At 39.2% G+C, this 16323-nt stretch overlaps 1 protein-coding gene across 1 annotated transcript in view; it reads right to left on the bottom strand.

The window, feature by feature from the left end:
- dnah3 (dynein axonemal heavy chain 3) overlaps positions 1-13920 on the bottom strand; it is a 47934-nt gene extending 34014 nt beyond the window's left edge. Inside the window, 9 exon segments of the mRNA XM_048175563.1 lie at positions 4586-4711; positions 4798-4993; positions 9603-9795; positions 10860-10892; positions 10894-10960; positions 11082-11136; positions 12808-13003; positions 13080-13175; positions 13638-13920. Of these exon segments, the coding sequence (XP_048031520.1) occupies positions 4586-4711; positions 4798-4993; positions 9603-9795; positions 10860-10892; positions 10894-10960; positions 11082-11136; positions 12808-13003; positions 13080-13175 (962 nt within the window). The 5' untranslated portion in view covers positions 13638-13920.
- Between the last annotated feature and the right edge of the window lie 2403 nt (positions 13921-16323).

Genomic DNA, 16323 nt, shown 5'->3' with positions numbered 1-16323 from the left:
TGGAGAAATACATTTCTGATTCTCTAGCAGCGGGGTTCATCCGTCCTTCCTCTTCTCCAGCGGGGGCGGGGTTCTTTTTTGTGGGGAAGAAGGATGGTTCCTTGCGACCTTGTATTGACTACCGAGGGCTGAATAACATCACGGTAAAGAATACCTACCCTTTGCCGTTGATGGCTTCAGCCTTCGAGAGGTTGCAGGGAGCATCCGTTTTCACAAAACTGGATTTACGTAACGCTTATCATTTGGTCCGCATCAGGAAGGGGGATGAATGGAAGACGGCCTTTAACACCCCCAGGGGGCACTTTGAATACTTGGTCATGCCCTTCGGGCTGTCCAACTCCCCGGCGGTCTTCCAAGCACTCGTCAATGACGTTTGAGAGATATGGTTGACAGTATATATATGTCTACCTGGACGACATTGATTTTCTCCTCGTTCTCCAGGAACATGTTCAACATGTCAGGCGAGTCTTCAACGACTGCTAGAGAATGGGCTTTTTGTCAAGGCGGAGAAATGCATTTTCATGCACAGTTGTTTCTTTTTTAGGGTACATCGTCTCGTCTGAGGGATTCGCATGGACCCTGACAAGGTTAAGGCTTGGTGGATTGGCCAACTCCAGATTCCCGTAAGGCCCTACAGAGGTTCCTGGGGTTTGCCAATTTTTACCGGCGTTTTATTCGCAATTTCAGCCAACTGCCGCGCCTCTGACCGCCTTGACCTCCCCAGAACGGCGTTCAGGTGGTCTGACGCAGCTCAGGCTGCGTTCTCCAAACTGAAAGGCCGCTCTTTCGGCTCCCATTCTGATTGCCCCTGATTCCACACGTCTTTGTGGTGGAGGTCATGCGTCAGAGGTGGGGGTAGGTGCTTCATCTCAGCGTTCTCCCAAGACGATAAGATACCCTTGCGCGTTTTATTCTCATCGCTTATCTCCAGCCGAACGCAATTCATTGGTAACAGAGAGTTGCTGGCGGTCAAGTTAATTGGAAGAATGGCTCATTGTTGGAATTCGGGGGTACCTTTTATCGTTTGGACTGATCACAAGAACTTAGAATATATCAGTCTGCCAAAAGACTCAACTCCAGGCAGGCTCGGTGGGCACTTTTTTTCGAGTTTTGACTTTTCTCTCTCGTACCGCCCGGGTTCAAAAAACATAAACCCGATTCTTTATCTCGATTTTTGATCCATCCGAACGCCCGTACTCCCGAGTGTATTTTTCCCGAGACATTAGTGGTCTCCACTCTGACATGGGAGATCGAATCAGGGTCAAATCGGCCTTAAAGGGGTACGCCTCCGACCGGGTTACCGAATCGGTATTTGTGCCGGAGGTTAAGGTAATGTTATCAAGTGGGGGCATTGTTCCAACGTGGCTGTCATCCAGGGGTTCATCGTACCATTTTTCTGTACACGATTCTGGTGGCCTGCCAGTCGTGACGTTCGCATTTTGTTTTGGCTTGCTCGGTTTGTGCCACTGGTAAACTTCCAATCGACCTCCAGATGGGTACTCCAACCGCTGTTGTCCCTTCGACTGACTGATTCAGTCACCCTCCCAGGGTAACACGGTCGTTTTGACCGTAGTGGACCGATTCTCGAAGGCGACTCATTTCATCCCTTTGCCCAAATTACCCTCTGCTAAGGAGACAGCGGTAACTGTCGTAGACAGGTCTTTCGGTTACATGGCCTCCCGATGGATGTGGTCTCCGACAGGGGTCCCCAATTTGTGTCAAATTTTGGCAAGAATTTTGTAAGTTGCTGGGGGCGACGGTCAGTCTTTCCTCTGGGTTTCATCCCCAGAGCAATGGTCAAACCGAGAGAGCCAACCAAGATCTGGAAAGAGCGTCTGTTTGGTCTCCAAACCTTCCTCCTGGACTTCAGACTGACTGTTGCTGTAGCAGTTTAGGTTACCAGCCACTATTTTTCCCAGACGCCCTGCGTGTTAAAGCAGACTCTACTCCGTCCAGATCGCTCTTTATTTCAAAAAGTGTGGCCCATTGTTCAAACCCTAAATTTATTGGCATTCAAGAGTTTAAAAGCTTATCCCGCTTTCCATTGTCCAAAATTAAACCTGTGCATTCACACTTTAATCCGAGTGACTAGGGGGAACCCACTGGTTTGAGGAGAGAAGGAGGGGACCATGGATACAGAGTTGGGTTCCTGCTAGAACAAAGGTAGCCAAGACGAAGAGAACTATTTGTTGTCTTGTGTGCGTGTGGTTTGTCAAACTGTTCGTGTGGGCGTCGCCGCTGAACAACACACTCATCCGCTTTCGTCTCTTGTTGTCACACAACGCTGACCTTCTTCGTGTTCCTGTTTCCACGCACCCACGCTTCAAACGTATGTTTACCACAGTCCAGTAACCCCTCTCCTGCTGCCATGTTCAGTATATAAATGAGATTGTACCCCATGAGAGCATCAGGACATTCTAAAATTCTAAAAATCTAAAATTCTCCTTCCACTCATCGCTATGACTAATTGATAAAACAGACAAACATCAATAGTTCATCAAAAGGTTAACATTTCATGTTGTTTCTTCGGCATTTTCTTATGATATGTTGTTTAAAAAATATATTATAAAACTATTTTTATTCTTTTTCATTTTAATGCAATTTGTTGTGTTTAATTCCAAGTATTTCCTGTGCTTATAAAGAATCTTCAAAAGTAGTTCATCTAAAATTCTGTTGTTTCTCACTCAAAACTATTATTAAGAATGAATCAGTGTGTTTAAATGAATGACTCAAAAGACTCACTCGCCCTGCGTGTTATAAATTTCCCCATTGATAAGAGTGAGTTGCGAGTTTTTTGAGGAGACCCAGAGTTGAGAACTAAAAGAATCAGTTTTTGAACAAAACAATGATTCGATTCACTCACTCATAAAGAAAAGTCAAGTAATAAAGAGTAGTGTTGTTTCCTGTTTGTTCCTGTGTTATTATAGTATCATTAATATGCTATTTTTATAATAGCATATTAAAGGTGCCCTAGAATGTTATTTCACAAGATGTAATATAAGTCTAAGGTGTCCCCTGAATGTGTCTGTGAAGTTTCAGCTCAAAATACCCCATACATTTTTTTTTAATAAATTTTTTTAACTGCCTATTTTGGGGCATCATTAACTATGCACCGATTCAGGCTGCGGCCCCTTTAAATCACGCGCTCCCTGCCCCCCTGAGCTCTCGACTATAATACATTGCATAAACAAAGTTCACACAGCTAATATAACCCTCAAATGGATCTTTACAAGATGTTCGTCATGCATACTGCATGCATGTTTCATGTGAGTATTGTATTTATTTGGATGAATAGATAAATAATAATGTTGGCTAAAGCTAACATTACACACTGTTGGAGAGATTTATAAAGAATGAAGTTGTGTTTATGCATTATACAGACTGCAAGTGTTTAAAAATGAAAAAAGCGACGGCTCTTGTCTCTGTGAATACAGTAAGAAACGATGGTAACTTTAACCACATTTAACAGTACATTAGCAACATGCTAACAAAACATTTAGAAAGACAATTTACAAATATCACTAAAAATATCATGTAATCATGGATCATGTCAGTTATTATTGCTCCATCTGCCATTTTTCGCTGTTGTTCTTGCTTGCTTACCTAGTCTGATGATTCAGCTGTGCACAGATCCAGACGTTAATACTGGCTGCCCTTGTGTAATGCCTTGAACATGGGCTTGCATATGCAAATATTGGGGGCGTACATATTAATGATCCCGACTTAATATTTTTGAATAATTTTTCAATGTTTGAATAATTTGAATTAGTTTTTATTTTTACATTTTATTTTTATAGTCATTTTTTGTGTTTTTGTCTTTTTTAAAATAAATATGTCTAATATAGTCTTCATTAATTTTTCAAATAATATTCATTTTATTTGAAGTAACAAAAAGGTTTTTTAATGGTTTTAGTTTTAGTTAATGATAATAACCCTGGTTTGTTAATTCCAGAATGAATCAGTGTTGATGAACAAATCGTTGAATGAACGATTCAGATGACCCACTCATAAAGGTAAGTCATTTGTTTGTTCGTTCCTAAATTTGCTGCATGAATCGGTTGAATGAATGATTCAAATGACCCATAACTTGTCGCTACCTACTACAGTTTCAATGTAACCTGCAAAAAAAAAAAAACAATAAAAAATCCCCACCACTAACAAACAGACTGACAGTCCGTCTGAAACAAGCACAGACAAGAGGAGTGATGCTGACTGTGAAAAGTTATACTGGCACTTTTAGAACACTGCTCAACCAATCAGATTCGAGAAGCGTAACTAACTGTTGTATTAAGTTCTATAATTACAGCTTCCTGGATGTCCAGCTCTTCCATTGAGATGTAATTATAGAGCTGGATTCAGGTGACTACAGTGACAGGTTTACAGAGAACATGAGAAATGAAACCTACAGACAGCAAATATATCATGTGTCTCAGTACGACTTCTCAATCTGTACTGTTTCCGTTACTGTCCACGGCAGGATGTTACTTAAACCAGACCTCACAAAAAAAAACCAGACACAGGTCTGGTGATGTTCAGGTCTTCACTTGTTCAGAACAGATATATACATACACAGAAAGTCTCTTACGTGTTAAGCAGTTCATCTTGTGTGTCCTGACACTGTCGCCGCACCAGCTCCTCAAACTCCGCTGGCAAGAGCGGAAGATCAGCTGAGAGCAGGTCGTCCAAACGCACAAACCGCAGAGACGAGAAACTACAAATGAAACATATAATGATTTTATAAATCATAAATGGGATCATAATGATTAGGACCATGATGAAATGATCCGAGATGCCAACCTGCTCATCCAGAGATCCTGTATGTGGAGCAGCATAGGGTTCACGGTGTAGAGGTTCTCCGTCTGCCAGCTGTGAGCTTCACGGTAGCTCTCGGACCAGGGAACTGGTGCACGAATGACACGGGACGGGAACGGCCGGGGAACAGCAGAAATTGATAGACGCTCCCGCTCAGCTGGATCTAGGAGGATATAATCGACTGCAAAAAAAAAGAGATTACGATTAAGATTACGATTTTATGTTTTTTTAATGTTGTTTATATGTCTATTTGGTGTTTTTAATATGCTTTAAGACAAGCCATGTGCAAATTCATAAGTCAACACCATTGCTCAGTATTTTCTCCTTAAAACTGCAGTGAACCAAAGACAATCTCAAAAATGTGGACATATACCGTCATCACGCTTTGGGCGACCTGAGTCCCGGCCCTGAACCTTTCCCGACACAAGTATATATATATATATATATGTGGTGACCAGTCACGGAAAGTAGGGACACAAGTCGGTTTTGGGGCATTTTTGGGGCAGTTATTCACAGATTCTGAAAGTGCAGTCTCCAAGCTTTCCAACGATGTGTGACACATGGAAATCTGATAATATTTGGAGAAGTTGTGGCCATTTGAAGGTAGGCAATCAAGAAAGCTCAAGAGGGAGAAAAACCCCTTTAAAGTTTGTGCAGTTCTCACCTGTTCTCACCTGCTGGGAGTGACAATAGGGCTCATTTACATCTCATTTAGATAAGCCATACCCCTGTAAAGCTGCATGGACCGCATACTATTAATAATAAAGGTTAATGTGCATTGTAAATGTCAGTAATTTATCTTTTTTGACTTTTATAAAAATGATTTAGAGGCTGAAATATGTGACTTTTTGTCAAAACTTTATTTGAACTTGTGCATTGTAGATAACATGTTGCAAGACACTCCTTTAAAATCTGCCCATCATTTTCAATGTTATTATTTTAATGTTTATGTAAAGAAAAAGTACATATTGATGCTAATTGTATTTTTTATTTGCTGGTTTTCCACATAAAACTTGGTGAATTGACTTTTTGAACAGGATTCTGTGATAACCGTGATCATTTTGGTCACTAATCATGAAATGAAATGTTCTCACCTGAGAAGCCTGTTAAAGAAGAATAGGCAATCCAGGAAATAACTGGACTAACAGAGGCCAGAGATCGCTAACTATGGCTATTCAAAACACTTTTCAAGACAATAAATACACGATTGAGGCGATGAATGCATGTATTGACTGAATTTGCGTCTGAATAGCGCTGGCTCCGTGGGCGTGGCCGCATTAGCGGATAATGAGCTGAATCACGGACTTCTGACATGGCTCTCTTTTCATACAGATTACATAAACACAGAAGGTTTGTTTTCGATTTGACTTACACATTTTAAAACTTGACATTTCAACGTTTTTTCAGACATAAGTATAATTTTTTTATGATTAGTATTCACTAAGTTACAGTTCATTTTCTGAGAACTATCAGATTGGACTTCGTTCAGAGGGAGAGGAGAGATCACGCATCATGTTAGTTTTCTTTATTTTTCAAAAAGCACAACATTTTGTTTTTACTCTGAGTGTACACAAATAAAAGAAGACATTCTATAGTTTCAATTGATATATATTACTTATGTCTCTATGACAAAATATGATGGAGTATTTTAAGTCTGTTTTGCTGCAATGTGAAAAAAAAACCTGCAAACGCGCCGGCGCGTTACCCGACTCCAGAGAGGTAATGTCTTATTATGCCGCTTTCATCGTCGCTCAGATCGTCTTCAGAATCAGTGAGCGCTTGTTCATAAGCATCCGGCTTGTCGAAGAAGTACTTCAAAACATTTTCGGTGTAACGGCCACGGTTCTTCATTGAATTTTGATATCAGCTAGAGCCGGCCAGAGCGCTGCATAATAAGTAGCCACGCTTCCCAGTATGGAAATACACACAGACAATGACACGCCCCTACTGCGTGCTAGAATCTCCGAAAAACAAGCCGATTTCGACCTCAAAATGTAAGCTTTTAAATATACCAATACTGCTATCTCAAACACGGAAAGGCTTCTTCATGATCTCAACTAACAGATTCTGCAAAAAAACGAAAATCACCAATTTTGAAAAAAAATGCTTCTTTCTCATTTTGCTCGAGAGTTGTGCTGCCGACTTGTGTCCCTGGATTCCGTGACGGGTCACACATATATATATATATATATATATATATATATATATATATATATATTTATAAAACGTGATTTGAAATTGCTGTTGTTTCTGACATCACAAACTCCCTTGTAACCAATCACGTCAACGTGTGATCGTCAATGAGTGGATCTCTGAGCTGGTTTGAGTAAGTGGAGGCGGGGCTAATTTGCATATTCATAGAACCACATATACTAAATGGGGCAAGGGTGTAGAGTTAAATTCAAGCTATTTTAAGGCATGAATTTTTTTTTTTTTAAGGAAAACTGATCCTGTCAGTCCTGTGATGGCCAGGAGGGCTGTCTTCACTTTTTATGTTTTGGCGGCCTTGCGTGCCTGGAGGATGCACTCAGAACAGTCCGAGCCCGCTCCAGCCAGTGAGTCCGCTCCAGAGCCCGCTCCAGCCAGTGAGTCCGCTCCAGAGCCCGCTCCAGCCAGTGAGCCCGCTCCAGCCAGTGAGTCCGCTCCAGCCCCGCATGCTTTCCCTGTCAGTCCTGTGATGGACTCAGGGCAGCCCGAGCCCGCTGCAGTCCCAGAGCAGCCCCAGCCCCCTGATACGGCCACGGAGGCCGTCACCGAGCTGCCCGCTCTCCCTGATACGGCCACGGAGGCCGTCACCGAGCTGCCCGCTCTCCCTGATACGGCCACGGAGGCCGTCACAGAGCTTGCCGCTCTCCCTGATACGGCCACGGAGGCCGTCACCGAGCTGCCCGCTCTCCCTGATACGGCCACAGAGCACCCTTGGTCGGCCCTGCCCCCGCCGCCCAGGCTTTCTGCCCTGCCGCCACCGTCCAAGCCTTCTGCCCTGCTGCCGCCGTCCAAGCCTTCTGAGGGGGGGTAATGTCATGATCACCAGTGAGAGTGCCCTATCAGCCACTAGAGGGCACTCCATCCCGGACTCGTATTTCCACCAATCACATACACTACATATCCCATAACACACTGCCTGGACTCGTCATCACTTCATTGCACCCAGCTGGATTGTATTATGTTATTAGTGTCTGTCTATTTATACTGAGTTGTTTCTGTCTTTGGTTGTGGTTTGTTGTATTTGTTACGTGCACTTTTGTACTCCTGGCTTGTTGTCTTTTGTGGATTATTTGGATTTTGACCCATGCCTGTTCTCTGGACTACGATTTTGGATTGCCCAATAAACACTAATGCTGCGCTTGGATCTACCATCTTGTTCTTGTGTGCACCCGTGACACTCTTCTCTTTGACTGCGAATTGACACACACCCACCTCCTGTCACTCACTCGTCTCATTACCTCCGGTTGAATAGTGCTTGTATTGCACATAATTGTACTCATTCCTGCAGGTTTCACAGGAGCTTGAGAGTGCAAAATTGAGTTCTTAAATGGTCAAATACACACAAAATGATGTGCTAGTATTCAGGTAAACAGTCAGTTTTGGAACGTGAAAAGAAAATGCATGCTGTGTAACAGTATACTGCAGGGCTCTTCAAGTAGTTTCATTCGAGGGCCAGATTTGGGGGGGGGTCTTATTGGTAAAAATTATTTTATTAATTATTAGGCTTAAATGAAAATCTCATCACAGTGAGACTTGGTACCACAGGTAAAGCCACACATGGCTACTCACTAACACTGTCAAATGTTATTATATGATATGTTATATAGGTCTATAAAAAACACCTAAACACAGGTAAAAACTATACACACCTTCACAAAGAAATGAATTATATATTCCCCTACCCACCTCATAGATATATTGCAAAATAAATGGCTATAACATAGTTTTCAATATAAATATTCCACATTTCCACAAACCATGGTAATTTACTACAGTTTATTCATGGTAAATGTTTGTGTGTTAGTGTGGTGATTTTGGGATTTAAAAGGTTTATCTTCATTCATGGCACGTATCTCCTGTTTTCCTCATCAGTCTTGTTGGGAATGTTGAGGCTGTTTCATCCAATTTAAAACTAGTTTACTCATCGAGTGATGTGTAGTATGTAAGTGAGAGGTGTGTGTCGAATTGAAACACTTCTCACTAGATGTCACAACACTGTTTAATAATGTTGACCAGGAATAAACGCAGCTCCTTTAAGCTTTCGTTCTATTATCCACTGGGCTGTGCTGCGAAGTTCAAAGTAAACTATTGAAACGCCTGAAAACAGCACTATTTTTTCTGTATTTGTCGTTACTGAAATCCTTCAGATGATTCAGTAACAGAGCGGTCCGAACGAATCCAAATCTTTTCAGATCGTTATGCAAGTGCGTTTGGCCAATTCACAGAAAAGAATTGAGACAAAATAATGATTGCTTCACAAATTATAGGTATCGCTGGTTCCATCGACAGAAATACGGGACACACACCCACACGGAAAACGTTTCTCAGGTCAGTCGAAGGAGCGTGCGTGGTATGAACAGTGTGCATGCGCAGCTGCATGCACCACTGCGGCCACGATATCTAACCAAATTTAGCTGCACCACCAGGAAAAGTGGAGGAGGGAGATTGGGGTGCCGCGGGCTGGATGAATATGATTGGCGGGCCGGATTTGACCAGTTGACGAGCCCTGGTATCCTGGATTCGTACAGTTATTTATAGCTGTACTGTACATCATCTGCTCTAGGTGGTGTCGTGTGTCATACCGATGCTCTTGCGGAGGCTGAACTCATAGTCACTCTGGACTTCATCCAGGAGATCCTCCAGCATCCTCTGCATCTTGCGCTCATCACCTTGGAAACGGCTGGGTACCAGCTTCAGGATACCGGTGATCTGCTCTGGTGGGTGGGGGGCTAACATGTGGCCGTAAATACCCTCAGTGATATAGTACACATATCTCTGAGAGAGAAAGAGAAGAGAAAGAATATAAACTGATGGATGGATAGAAGGATAATCAGATGGAGGATAGATTAGAAACTAATTAAAGGGTTAGTTCACCCAAAAATGAAAATTCTGTCATTTAATTACTCACCCTCATGCCATTCCACACTCGTAAGACCTACGTTCAATCTTCGGAACACAAATTAAGATATTTTTGCTTGAAATCCGATGGCTCCATGAGGCCTGCATAGCCAGCAATGACATTTCCTCTCTCAAGATCCATTAATGTACTAAAAACATATTTAAATCAGGTTCATGTGAGTACAGTGGTTCAATATTAATATTATAAAGCCACGAGAATATTTTTGGTGCGCCAAAAAAACAAAATAACGACTTATTTAGTGATGGCTGATTTCAAAACACTGCTTCAGGAAGCTTCGGAGCGTTATGAATCTGCGTGTCGAATCATCTCATCGAATCATGATTCAGGATCGCTTAAAACCGCCAAAATGGTGAAATCACGTGACTTTGGCACTCCGAACAGCTGATTCGACACACTGATTCAGAACACTCCGAAGCTTCCTGAAGCAGTGTTTTGAAATCGGTGAAAATTCGTTATTTTGTTTTTTTGGCACACAAAAAATATTCTCATCGCTTTATAATATTAATATTGAACCACTGTACTCGCATGAACTGATTTAAATATGTTTTTAGTATATTTATGGATCTTGAGAGAGGAAATGTCATTGCTGGCTATGGAGGTCCTCACTGAGTCATCGGATTTCAACAAAAATATATTCAATTTGTGTTCAGAAGATAAACAAAGGTCTTACGGGTGCGGAACGGCATGAGGGTGAGTAATAAATGACAGAATTTTCATTTTTGGATGAACTAACCCAAAATTTCTTGAGCAGCAAATCAGCATATTAGAATGATTTCTGAAGGATCATGTTTCACCAGCTAGAAAGCCAAAAGTTACAATGTAGCTTTAAGGAACGGGAATCGATCAGAAGAATAAAAGTATGGTTTAAAAATCCCATGAAACCATCAACATCGCTTGGATGGATTTTGCTAATACTAACCTCTAAATCTCTCTCTGTAGGCTCCATTCTGGTTCCTTTGACTTTTTGTTTCTTCATGCCTCATAATTTCAAGTTGCTGTTCCGGTGTCAAAGGGCGACTTCTAGGAATGATGGGTATATTGTTTGTTAATGTTAAAAAGATAGTTCCTGCTGTAAATATTACAATAAACTCACACACATGCAACTAAAGCTCTGCTGTTTGTGAGAGAGAGAACCTTTTACCTCTGTGATCGGGTCGTAGGTTGTCTCCTCCTCACAACTGGAACATCACTGCAGACTTAAACGTGAAGTTAAGATGGGACTCACTGACAGCGTGTGTGTATGTGTGTGTTTTTGTGACATATCAGGACACAAATTTGTATAATGACATGGGTATGACATAGGTATTACAAGGAGAGGGTGACTTATGAGGACATTACCCATGTCCTCATTTTTCAAAAGGCTTATAAATCATACAGAATGAGTTTTTGTGAAAATGTGCACAGTTTCCTTTGATAGGTACACTGCCCTCCAAAAATTTGGAAACACCCCTGGAAAAGTGTAGTTTTGGACGATATCAGCATAAATCCTTATAATTTTTTGGTGCAAATACATTAAAGTAACTTGACATTATCATTGAAGACCAGCAATAATAATTTTTATTTTGATTACATAATAATGGCAATATATACATGTCAAAGTCAGACATGCCCCTTTGCCAGCTGTGATGCCTGGTTACTGGTTTAAACTTGGCCCAGGTTTGTAAAATATTTTTGGGTCGGCACAGCTTAATAGCTTCAACAATTGATTGCCAATTAAGTTTAGAATACAATGAGCCAATCAGAACCCAATTTAGGTCAGATAGCTGCTAATGGTGGATATTTTGATGAATCGAAAATTTTATTTTTTTCTATGTATAAACTGTATATAATAAAATATGTTTTCGTAGTTTGTGTTTGTCCCTTATCAGTGCAAAATTATCACAAATTAAAAAGGATTCATGCCAATATTGTCCAAAACCCCACTTTTCTAGGGCGTTTCCAAACTTTTGGAGGGCAGTGTAGGTTTAGGTGTAGGGCGATAGAAAATACAGTTTGTACAGTATAAAAACCATTACGCCTATGGAATGTCCCCACAATTCACAAAAACAAATGTGTTTGTGTGTACAATACCGGTCAAAGTTTGCAAAAAGTTTCTTCTGCTTACCAAGACTGCACTTATTTGATCAAAAATACAGTAATATTGTGAAATGTCTTCATTACTCCAGTCTTCAGTGTCACATGACCTTTCAGAAATCCTTCTAATATGCTGATTTGCTGCTCAATGACTAGTGTCCCTCAATTATTAATAATGGTTCTTATTACTATCAATTTTGAAAAGGTTTTTGCTGCTTAATATTTTTGTGCAACCTTTTTTTTCAGGATTCTTTGATGAATTGAAAGTTCAATAAACAGCATTTATTTGTCATAGAAATCTTTTGTAACATTATAAACATCCTTTACTGTCACATTTGATCATTTTAATCCATCCTTGCTGAATAAAAGTATTATTATTTTTTTAAATACTTGTTGTATTGGCTTACAAGCGTAGTGCATCAAGGTTTCCACAAAAATATGAAGCAGCACAACTGTTTTCAAAATTGATAATAATCAGAAATGTTTCTTGAGCAGCAAATCAGCATATTAGAATGATTTCTGAAGGATCATGTGACACTGAAGACTGATGCTGAAAATTCAGCTTTGATCACAGGAATAAATTACATTTTAAAATATATTACAATAGAAAACAGTTGTGCAATAATATTTTACAATATTACTGTATAAAAACTGTATTTTGATCAAATAAATGCAGCCTTGGTGAGAAGCTGACTTCTTTCAAAACATAAAATCATAATTATATTAAAAATATTAATGACCGGAAGCATTTTTAAGCATAATTGAGTGTGTAAGTGAATGTATGTTAAGGATACTCGCAGCTGGAGGACATTGAAGCGAGTGACGTCTGCGGTGCAGATGTTGGATTTTCAGGTTTTGTCCTCTCGGGCTGTAGTTGTTCCCAATGGACTCGCAGGGAGTTCTGTGGTGCCGCAGCTCTTTATAGGGAACTGCAAGAGTCCGTGAGTGATTCTGCAGGATGGGTGGGTATTGACTGTTAAGGAGATAAATCTGCAAGAGAACAGAGAGCAAATCAGGATGAGCAGAAAAATCATGAGATTGACATTGAGGCACTTTACACACACACCTGATACAGGTCAGAGGGATTCTGGGATGCGGGTATGGGTGGCAGTCTAATGAGCTTCCCAGTGCATCCAACATCATGTCTTGAGTTAGCATTCATCTACAAGGAAAACAAGTATACAAGAACATTTTAAAGCACACACTTTGATATAAAAAAGAAAACTGCCTTCATTCTGAATCAAGAGGTCAGTGTGTTTCACAGTACGCAGTGTGTAGTGTAAAACACAATACATTATGTTTTAAACTACACAGAATGCTGTCTAGTTAGGCAGCGCACTATGATGTCTAGGTAGGCAGCGTACTAGCTTTTGAGACACCGACAGTTTGTCTTAACAAGTTTAAATGTCTTAACTCCCAGTACAAGTACGTTAAAAACATCACATATTAGTTATAGTTATATATAAGTCTGAAAACTTTACATAATGAGTGAATCACCACAGATAAACAGTAATGTTCACTTCGTATACTTAAAAAGGACACTTTCAACGTCTGAGGTAACGTTAACAAGGTTTCGTTGGCGTTCATCAACAAAACAATGTTTTTCTCCACATAAACGTCTTACCTTCAATCTTTCATCATATAATCCGACATAAATCGCGTCCACAGAAAATATTTGACCAGATTAAAGCTTCCTCACAGCCGTTAAACGCGCACGAGCCGCTTGTCTGTCACCGGTTGTCAATATAAGTGTTTGTTCACGCGCAGTACGTGGTGACAGCTATCACTATCATCAGTAAACAAAAGAATTTATGAAGCTGTTTGCGTAAAATTAATACATTACTAATAAAATAAATAATATTTATAAAATTATAAGTTACTATACAGCCATTAAAACAACTGTCAAAAGTTTTCAAATAATAATATTCCAGTTATTCATTGTAGTTGTAATGCCGCGTTGTGAACACACAGTGTCGCTGTTTCACCGATCGTCACTGTAAAACACTTTGATAAAACATTGGTCATTTGTAGATAGATTTGCATTACAAATGTTTTTTTTTTTTGTTGTTGCTGTTATCTGTTGCATAATATTATTGTTCTCTGAACAGAAACTTTATTTCACTGGAAGAGAGAAAATCTCTGGCCCACATATGGGTAGTGGACCCCTGTGGGGAGTTTGAGTCCCTTCATAATAAAAGTCACTATAAGTGGCCTCTCTCCTTGTCCTGATTTAGATCTAATTATAGACATCTTTAAAGAGCAGAAACAATGCACTTTTTTGGCACTGTGTATTATATATATATATATATATATATATATATATATATATATATATATATATATATATATTTATATATATTATAACAAACACACACACACACACACACACACACATATATATCTTTATGTGTGTGTGTTTTGAGGTCACGCTGTTAAACTCTCAGAATAAATAACCACAGAACTGGCAAAGGACCCGAGAGCAGACAAGAGCCATTCATCACCAGACCTCTATACAGAGCAATCACCTATAGTAAAGTCTGCATTATTTAAAAGGGAGAAGGAGAGGTAAACCCAACCGTCCTGTCCGATTTTCCAGTTTCTGTCCTCTCAGCAGTTATTCAGTATTGCACACCTTAATCGCTGAAAAAGACTTCACTTCTTCACAGATTTCTTTACATACTTTCACTAACGCACAAGGTCATCAGGAGAAGTGATCAGACACTAGTGAGTGATCCAGCACATGCAGATCAACTAACTCCAGCGCTGTCAGCATCAAATAAACATGACTTCTGTGTTTACTGCTTTCACATGTCTAAACAAGGACTCAGTCGAGCTCCACAACTAGATTACAGACTGAGACTGGACTAGATTACATCAGAGATTACGCTGGATCACACATGCCTATCAAGACGACAATGAGCCTGACATTCTGGGACAATTGAGCCAGTCAGGATTACACTCCCGCTCAAACGTCTGGAATAATTAAGATGTTTTAATGTTTTTGAAAGAAGTCTTGTATGCTCACTGCATTTATTTGATCAAATATACAGTAAAAATGGCAATATTGGGAAATATTATTACAATTTAAAATAGCTGTTTTCTATGTGAATATGTAATTTATTGCAAGCTGAATTTTCAGCATCATTACTCCAGTCTTCGGTGTCACATGATCCTTCAGAATCAATGTTTCTTGAGCAGCAAATCATCATATTAGAATGATTTCTGAAGGATCATGTGACACTATGATGCTGAAAATTCTGCTTTGCATCGCAGGAATAAATTACATTTTAAATTATATTACAATAAAAAACAGTTCTTTTAAATTGTAATAATATTTCATAATTTTTTAGATTTTTATTGTACTTTCGATCAAATATATGCAGTCTTGGTGAGCAGAAGAGTCTATTTTTTCAAAAACATTTTACCCTTTGGTACTCTTCTGTCATTTTTGACTGAAAAATGTTTTTTTGCTTTGTTTTTTAGAAATTTTTATTTCATTGGAATGATACAAAACTTGGTAAAGGTTTTGACACTTGCTATGTGAACACACACAAAAAAAATCATGGACATGATCCAAAAAGGTTAAATGATTCCTTATGTTCCTCAGTCAAAAATGAGCGCATTGGAAATGAATGGGAGACGAATTTCATCAAGTAAAAACTTTTGGTACTGCAGCCAAACAAAATCTTACTGAAAGCTCATTTTTTTTGTGATATTAAGCTCAAATTTAGAACTTGTTTAGATTTATGGCTTTGATATTCTTGCAGTTTTAGAGTAAAACAAGTTTTTGAAAATATAAATTTCAGATAAAAATTGAAAATAGTATTTTTGTGCAATTTTCATAACAATAAACTTAAAATTCTGTAATTTTTTTAGATTAAATTTTTCAGACTTTTTTCAATTAATAATTTGCAAAGTCTGTGCTCTAAAGAAATCAAAATTTAATTTTCATGTTTAGGTCTATGTTCAAAAATTGAATAAATGGATTATAACTACAGCGTAAATATAATTTTGTACCATTAAATCTCCTAAAAATACAAAATATTAAATAAAAAAACATTATCGAACTAAAATATAGTACATTCATTTAATTGAAATAATAAAAAATAATAATTTGGTCATTTTTGACTGACACCTGAAGAACACCAGAGGGTTAAAAATCCCAAACTTCTGAAAGATACATGCAATAAAGTCTAAATAAATGTCAAAACTGCAGGTCATTATAAATGCATGATATAAAAACTCAAAGCAAAGCATCTGATGCATGAACTATGGAACTTTTAGTGAACAAAAAGAGATGTTTTTATAAG

Source organism: Megalobrama amblycephala, linkage group LG22 (genome assembly GCF_018812025.1).
Source record: "Megalobrama amblycephala isolate DHTTF-2021 linkage group LG22, ASM1881202v1, whole genome shotgun sequence".
Classification (NCBI taxonomy): Eukaryota; Metazoa; Chordata; class Actinopteri; order Cypriniformes; family Xenocyprididae; genus Megalobrama; species Megalobrama amblycephala.
This window is presented reverse-complemented; position numbering and strand designations above follow the sequence as displayed.